Raw genomic sequence first — 8,438 nt, forward strand, 5'->3', positions numbered from 1 at the left:
CGGTCCCATCATCTCCTCCCCCACCTCTTTTATCTCTCTCTCTCTCTCTCTCTCTGCCTCTCATCTCAACTTAATGCCTCTGACATTGCCCCTTCCTCCTCGTTCGTATCTCTCTCTGGATGCAGACATATAGGGAGGGGATGGAGAAGGGCAGGTCCTTCCCGGAGATCTCATCTTCTTCTTGCGGTGGGTTTGGGTACGAGAACAGGTCCAACTCCTACAGCTTCAACGGTCCCGATGGGAAGGGCGCTGGGTTTGCGAGCTCCACCGACCCCGAGCTGAAGAGGAAGCGCCGGGTGGCCTCCTACAACTCCTTCACCATGGAGCGCAAGCTCAGGTCTTCGGTGAGGAACAGCTTCAAGTGGATCAAGAACAAGTTCACCGACGTACTCCATGGATGAATCTAAGCACATCTCTCCTCTATAGCAGCACCCTCTGTTCCTTCCTCGTCGAAGCTGTTTCATCCAAGTGCTGCTTGTTCGGGGTTGTCCTGTGCAGCTACTGCTGCCTGTATGGGATTAGATCATGATGGTTTTCTGATGTCGTGTGAAGGTTAGGCTAAACTTCTACTGCTGTCTCTTCGGTATCTTTGTTTTGGATGTGTTGAGTTCTTCGAGTTCTTTAGACAAATTAATAATTTAGCAAACAAATAAATACTCATCTTTGATATCGCTTTCAGTTACATCATTAATTAAGATTATAATTGTCTAATAAGATTAAATTAGTCATATCCTTAGTTACGTCGTTTATTAAGATTGAAATTGTCTAAGAACGTCACCCGAGTAATATCGGCTTATATCTTAATCTCGACTTGCACAGAGATAAAAAAAATGTTTGAAAAATGATCATCCTCACATTCATCTTTGTAACTTTTTAGACAGAGAGAGAGAGAGAGAATAAACTAGACTAAGAGTGACAACAAAAGAGAATTTTATGCTTATGATCCTCTGTTTAATGCACCTTTCAGAATCAGTTGGTCCTGCAAAATATGATCTCTATTGCTTTGACTCTTCCAGTGATAAGGTCAACCATCCAAGTATTAAGCCGAAGACAGACAAATTAGTCATGTCAATTACACAATTTATACAGCTTATACACAGATGCCAAGTGATAGCAACACAATAGATAATTGTGGATTGACATAATATGATTAGCAGAACATATAAACAGAAAGTATGGTAGTCTGGTAAAATTTCATATGTATATTGTAAAATTTCATATTGTATAAATTCCATCAAACATATGGAAACCTGTTGTGGAAGGAAGCCGGCATCCGACGCATATGCATGTTTTCCATCAAACATATGGACTGTCAGGAAGCCTTGTTCTCTGTGATTCTCTTTGGATTGGAGTTGACCCTTCAGCTTTGATGCTAGAGGAAGAGCTTCCTGTGCTTCTCTGTGATTCTCTTTGGATTGGAGTTGACCCTTCAGCTTTGATGCTAGAGGAAGAGCTTCCTGTGCTGCTGCCCGGTTCTTGGCTATCGGTGAGCAGATCTGTCGATTTCTCCTATCATCATAAAAGAAAGATACAAAAACACAAGCGATCAGCGCGTCTGTGAAACAAGAGTTTCAAAGAAATAATTGGTTATTCAGTCCCGCTTTGTGTAATGCTTTCATAGAGACTCATCCTCTCCTTTGCAGAGGATGATTCACATCTTAAGTGGCTGCTTTCATATAGAGTTTCAAAGTCATATTTTAGGGAAGGTGCCAAGATGACCTGTTCCTTGCAGCCCGAGTCAAGAGGTGTCCACTTGTGTGCCTACACCAAGGCCTAAGGATGGTTGCCCTTGGCTTGGCCAACAAAGTCTTCCCCCATGTCTGGCCCTAGCAAGGCCGACGTACGGTTCTCTTGAGATAACAATATTAATCTAACGGCCTTGAATGATCATTGCATATTGGAACCAAAACACGTTTTATACCTTACGAAGAATGAAGGGTTTTATACCTTATGAAGAATGAAGGAGACAAGTCAAAAGTCCAAATTGTAGACTAAAAGAACCTCTGTGGCAAGTGGTACGTAATCCGAAAGAAGATAACCTATGGGTTGAGAGAAAAATACTTGCAAAGCAGTAGACAGTGCAGTAATGCTGTAGTGCTTTTTCAGTAAGATCTTACCTCTTTTGATGATCCAGAATCACTTTTTGTGTTCACAGTTACTAGTTTCCTTTCACCATCTCTTTGTCTTCGAGACTGTTGTTTCGAAGAAGCATTACGCCTGTAATAAATTGAAATGTACATGTCAAAACAAGATTCATGGGGACTTGAGATGTCACAATTAAAGTCACGCAATGACTTGATGGACATATAAATATTGCTTGCTAAAACTTGTTTTGCATCTTGATGGAAAACAAATTACCCAGAGCCTATCTCATTTTCCGCATCAAGGTCAGGAAGAAGTTTACGTGCATTTAAAAATGTTGAGTGAAACAAGAAATTCTTGGTGATATGGTATGTAACTAGAAATTCTGAATAAATAAAAAAAATGACATCAGAAAGCATTCGTCGAATCACAAATCGATGCTAAACTAAATGTTAAACATAGATGCCGTACTTATATCCAAAAGATGTTTTAACTAACTGTGGATACATAATTGTTGAAACAGGCTATGATACTTTGATTCATAGATGAGGCTTTGTGAACATGCATAAAATTCTGAGAGTCTAGTTACACATAGATGCACATTACTTTAATATAAGTACAGGGATCCACAATGAAAAAATATGGAGCAGGAATGAAGAAAATATCTTTCAATATAAAAGGATAAAAATAAAATTCATATTTTTGTTGAGCACATCATCGATCTGTAGGTGTTGAGGAATAGAAACACTACCCAAGAGACCAAATGAACTCACTTTCTTCGCTCATATGGCTGAATTGGTTCATCAGCCTCTTTATACATTACAGGAAGGTCTGAAAGGTCACACGCCGAGGGCCTTGTGCTGAAAAACTGCAATTGAAGGAGCAAGTGATAACATTTATTTCGGTTTCTAGTCAATAAAAGCAAAATAGATTAAACCATTGGAGCTTAATGTCAAAGTAATTAAAGCTGGATGTCTATGACTCCTATCCAATATAATTGCTTCTTATATAAATCTAATTTGACGCATAGAAAAGGAAAAAAGATATCCATGATTGTCATCCAGTTTGTGACTTAAGACCATTGCTAGGTAAAGATCTCCATATGGTTGAAGTCCAAAATCAAAATAATATTAAACTACTGAGAGCAAGGATAGCACTTGCTATTGGGCCTATGCTGCATTGTATATACTGTCTAAACAGATACCAATGTGATCCACTAAGTCATCTACGAATAAGCCTTGGTGTCACGGTAAGTTCACTCCTCTGTAATCTAGGTTATCAGGGTTCCAAGTCATAGAAATAACCTCTTAGCTTGCAAGGTTAGGACTGCACACATTGACCCTCCATGAATTTCACATTGGCAGGAGTCATGTGCACTGAGCCGCCCTTTTTATTTGCCCAAAAGTAAGCTTTTCTCAAACACAAGTTCCTCATAAAAAGATGTCATGAATCATGAAATTGAGAGTTCTTTTACATGCTGCATTGAAGTTGTGAATGGTGTGCATGATCAAAGCTCTACAATTCCAATAGGTGAAAATGTTAGAATAATACATATGAATTTTATCATGCATTCATTCCAATGATAAAATTCTGGCTTATTTTAGTATAAGAACCTAAATTTTAGTCTGATTTTACTTGGCCGAACAATGCTCATTTCCCATAACTAACCTAAGTTTTTCAATTATGCAAACACTAATTTTGTTATGCAAGATGAGTTCCAATGATATTTCAATTCTGCATATGTAAGAATTGGATCATTATAGTCATTATTGATCAACCTAGTCATTATAATAGAATAGGTTTGTGATAGAATTAAGCAAGAATAACTAGTTCTGATCATAGAAAAATCCTATAATACAAAAGTGAAATTTGTAAATTACTTTCTTCATGGCCATTGCATCAATCTCCCTCCATCAATGCAAAAATTCTTGCTTAAGCAAGAACTTCACAAAGTTTATATCTTTGTATACAATGATTTAAAAAGCGCTAGGCGCCAAGGTCCAAAAACGCCCGAGGCGCTAAAATATAAAAATATATAATATAATTAATAAATATAATTATTTAAAATTTTAAATAAAAAAATGTTATTTTAAATAAAAATTCTAGTCGCGAGCAAAGGGAAGGCTCGCGGGAGGCACGAGCAGCGGGAGGGCTCGCGGGAGGCGCAAACAGCGGGAGGCGCGAGCAGTTGGGAGGGCTCGCGGGAGGCGCGAGCAGGGAGTCGCGAGCAGAGGGAAGGCTCGTGGGAGGCGCAAGCAGCGGGAGGGCTCGCGGGAGGCGCGAGCAGCTGGAGGACTCGCGGGAGGCGCGAGCAGCGGGAGTCGCGAACAGAGGGAAGGCTCGCGGGAGGGCTCGCGGGAGGCGCGAGCAGCGGGAGCAGGAGCGACGAGCAGCTAGATCGGGAGCTGCAACGGCAGCGGGTATATCGATTTAGTTGGTTCGATTGGACCAACTAACAACCGAACCTGGACCGAACCAAACCTAAAATCCTGGTTCGGTCACTTGGTTTACCTAGGCGCTCGCCCGAAGCGCCCAGTGCCTGGGCTCGGGCGAGCGCCTGTTTGAAGCGCGCCGCCTGGGACAATAGCGAGGCGCTCGGGCCTCGCCTCGCCTCGCCCGAGCGCCTAGGCGAGCGCCCGAGCGCCTCTTTCAATCATTGTTTGTATATGAGTTGTGACTAGGAACAGTAAGACTCCAAAGTTGCACCAGGTTCAAATACATTGTATATGGTTTTCAAAGTGTCTACAGGTCCAACTCTAATAAAAGAAAAACTTAGCAGAACTAAAGATAAAGTGCATTACAGAAGTTTACCAAAGAAAAGGAGAAGTGCAGTTAAACCATCTAATGATGACTCTCTTTTGGCTGCTAAGTAGCAGTACCATGCTATGATTCCATGCCTTTTATGGTGGAAAAATAAGAAGATGCTCATAGCTAATATTACCTTATAAGCATTAAATTCTTAAGTTTCCCACATGTTCAGAGCAATAAAATAATTTAATGACGAGTTAAGACTCACATCACTTTGCAAAGCAGATGCTGCAGTACCACGATTGGAGGGGTCTAGCGCAAGAAGCACCATCAATAAATTAAGGGCAGATGATGAGAAATCTCCAAAAGTTTCAACAATGCTTGGTTTGTAAGGCGGTGGGGGTTGGAAGATAGTAGCCAACTTTAACTTTCTCCAGTAGTCTTCTGATGGTGATCCACATAGCTTAAATATTTTATAGAGCTGTTCAACCTGAATAACCCAAAAGCATGTTAACTAATATTTTACATGGTGATCCACATAGCTTAAATATTTTACACTTGCTTAATGCCAATGATATGATTCACACAAAATCAATTAATATTTAGTTTAAATGGTTGTCTAATTGATAAAAACACAAAATTGAAATCAATGCTTGGAAAACACATATTTTTTCTTGTAATTTAGTGTGTGCTATCAGAAAATGATAATAAAATGAAGCAAAAAAGAAAGAAAAGATGATTGGACCTCATTCCTTCCGGGCATGATTGGTTTCCCAACAAACATTTCAGCAAGAAGACAACCAGCACTCCAGAGATCAATACCAACTCCATAATCTGTAGTACCCAATAACAACTCAGGTGCTCTATACCAGAGGGTCACTACTCTGCTCGTAAGTGAACATTTCTTGTTAGGATTATAAAAATTTGCAAGGCCAAAATCAGCAATTTTCAGCACTCCATTTTTGTCAATCAATAAATTGGAACCCTTAATGTCCCGATGTAAGATTCCCCTCTCATGACAGTGCTGTAGACCAGAGAGAATTTGCCGCATATAACACTTTACCTGCAGAAAAAGATAGTAATGCAGTCTTCATAACTTAAGTATTTGCAACAATATCAGAAATAAGAAAGGCAAAATGATCAGGAGGAAGAAGGTTTCAGGGGGAAGGGATGCGAGTGCTATATGGGTTGCAAGTATGTTACTAATGCAGCATAAGGCTTCAAGGGTAAAGGAAGTATTATGCTGGTGATTCAGATAAAAAGTTTCATCCTAATTTATCACTAAACATGATGATATACAATTTAAAGTATAAAAACCTGTGGTTCAGTGAGTCTTGCATCAGAGCGTGAAATAACCCTTGCTAAATCAGACCGCATATAATCAAAGACAAGGTATAAGCTGTAATGCATTCTCGAAGTAGCAAGCCCTTCAAGTTTAATGACGTTGGGATGGTCGAGCTTTTGCAGTATCATAATTTCTCTTGCCATGAATTTCACACTCTCAGATTCTGATGTGTCAAAGCGAACCTTCTTTAAGGCAACAATTTTTCCTGTATCACGATCTCGAGCTTTGTACACATTGCTATATGTCCCCTGGCCTACCTAAAGCAGCAACGGAAAATATCAACGGTTAGCTAATTGTCAAATATCAAAGTACATGTGATTACAAGGAAATGAAACTACAATACAAGTGTGGGCATAAATAATCTGCAATCTTGTTTCACCGTAGCAAACTAGTATTTTAGGACATGCAAGAAAATTATCCTAAAGCAAGGTTGCAACCTGGAGGGATGGCAACGAATTCTCAGAAAACATGTCAACAAATAAATTACAGTACTATGGTGCATTAGCCAAACAAATTTGATGAATGTATGATGAAATTGATGGAGATTATGTTCACTACTTGTAAGACTTCCTCCCTTTTATATCATCATACTAACTCCAAAGATGTCCATATAGAGATTGCCAAGATTCTTCTGATCAACAACAAATCAGCCATCCCAGCAATTTCCTAAAACTAGTGGATACTAAGCAAATGTATTGCAGATTGTTGCAAGAAAATCTGAAATGCTTGCCGTATGCATGGTGCTTTCCTTAGTGGTCCTGGTCATCAATTAGCATTCCTATAGAGTTGACAAGAGCTAGACAATTGATATAGCTGAAATTTGATAACCATATTTATTTGCATTTCATAGATTCTATCAAAAGTTTCGTAAATAATAAAGGTCTTGAGGTATTCAGTAAAATAAAAAATCATATAGCTGAAAGTTTGCCCGTTGTTGGCACTGCAGGAAGTAATTCGAAAAACCCCCAATAAGTAAAATACCTTATCAAGTTTTTCGTAGGAATCGGCACTCTTTGGGATCAACCCGGCGAGCATCTCTGGTGGAACATTGTTGACAAGCCAGCGAGGCCATCCATCGACCAACTCATCTGCGTCACCGACCACCGGCTTCACCAGTTGGGACGGCGGAAGCAAGGTATTTTCAGGCACTACTGCCTTGCCCTCGCTTTCTTCTTCGCACATCACGACCGTGCCGTGTGCTCCGCGGCCCGGCGGCGGCCGGATGACCAGGGGCTGTCGCTTGTCGTCGTCGCGTCGGACGGGGAAGTAGTCGTTTTCGCGCATCATCACGTTGAGGTGGCTCTCTCCGAGGGGAGAATCCATGGAGGGGCCCTTGGCCTGGATGCAACCCATGACGATCGAGCGGCGTGTGGTTCCACCGAAACCGGTGTCGGGCGACGGGCGACACGAACGAGAGAAGGCGGAGACATGGAGGAGGGAGGGGGAAGAGAGAAAGAGGGAGACGGTAATATGGGGAGTTGGGCCGGCTACGCTTGGCGTTGCAATCCTCGTCGACTTTGTCTTCTTTCTCCTCTCGCTGCGGATGGATATTCTCCGTCGCTTTCGTCGCTCCCGTTTGGTTCTTTTCGTCGCTGCTGGGTACGCTGTCACCAGGTGGAGGAGCAGAAAAGAAGCAGGGAGGATGCGCGTGGCCGTGTTTGGAGACGAGAGATCGCCCGGAGACGGCCTCGAGCTTCGGCGGCAGCAGTTGACGACTGCCGTCCCGTCTTTGCTGCAAACACTTGGTCGGCATCAGCCCGACTTAGTATTATTATTATTAAAATGCGTTAAAATAATCTAATAAGAGCGATTTTTCATAAAATACTATTAAAGTATATCCTCCAATCAAAAATAATTTTTGCACTATATATATATATATATATATATATATATATATATATATATATATATATACATATATTTTGGAAGAATAATAATATAAAGCTTTAAATTAATAAACCAACACATTATAAGTCTTCTCAAGAACACTATAATCATATCTTAATTAATTTAAATCCTCATAAATCGTAATTATTAATTTTCATAATTTTAGATTTTATAAATTTATTTGTATGAGTGTTTGAGTAGGTTTTATGAAAACTAACAAAGTCTTTTTCATTTTTTTTATTAACTATTTTCCTACTTAGTTTTGAAGTTATATTTATATATCTCCATAAACCTTATAACATTTATATCCATTCATTCATCACGGGAAAATGGCAATATAAAAGAAATATGTCGTTTTGAATGAACTCTCTAAGGA

At 40.2% G+C, this 8,438-nt stretch overlaps 1 protein-coding gene across 1 annotated transcript; it reads right to left on the reverse strand.

Annotated features, from left to right (window-relative positions):
- Positions 1-1,159: 1,159 nt before the first annotated feature.
- LOC103986821 (probable serine/threonine-protein kinase At1g54610) lies at positions 1,160-7,911 on the reverse strand. The gene is made up of 7 exons (XM_009404927.3): positions 7,157-7,911; positions 6,148-6,432; positions 5,576-5,893; positions 5,099-5,320; positions 2,856-2,950; positions 2,118-2,217; positions 1,160-1,509 (listed from the first exon to the last, which is right to left on the reverse strand). Exons 1-7 carry the CDS (start codon positions 7,526-7,528, stop codon positions 1,297-1,299), a joined length of 1,605 nt encoding a protein of 534 aa, XP_009403202.2. The 5' UTR covers positions 7,529-7,911; the 3' UTR covers positions 1,160-1,296.
- Between the last annotated feature and the right edge of the window lie 527 nt (positions 7,912-8,438).

Source organism: Musa acuminata, chromosome BXJ3-6, assembly GCF_036884655.1.
Source record: "Musa acuminata AAA Group cultivar baxijiao chromosome BXJ3-6, Cavendish_Baxijiao_AAA, whole genome shotgun sequence".
Taxonomy (NCBI): domain Eukaryota; kingdom Viridiplantae; phylum Streptophyta; class Magnoliopsida; order Zingiberales; family Musaceae; genus Musa; species Musa acuminata.

What these genes read in the sequence shown, in the direction of transcription:
- LOC103986821 (XM_009404927.3), bottom strand. Translation starts at nt 7,528, where the DNA reads ATGGGTTGCATCCAGGCCAAGGGCCCCTCCATGGATTCTCCCCTCGGA. An exon ending in CAAGACTCACTGAACCACAG is followed by an intron (nt 5,894 to 6,147) that starts GTTTTTATACTT and finishes CTTTTTCTGCAG; the next exon opens with GTAAAGTGTTATATGCGGCA. An exon ending in CAGCCATATGAGCGAAGAAA is followed by an intron (nt 2,218 to 2,855) that starts GTGAGTTCATTT and finishes AATTTATTACAG; the next exon opens with GCGTAATGCTTCTTCGAAAC.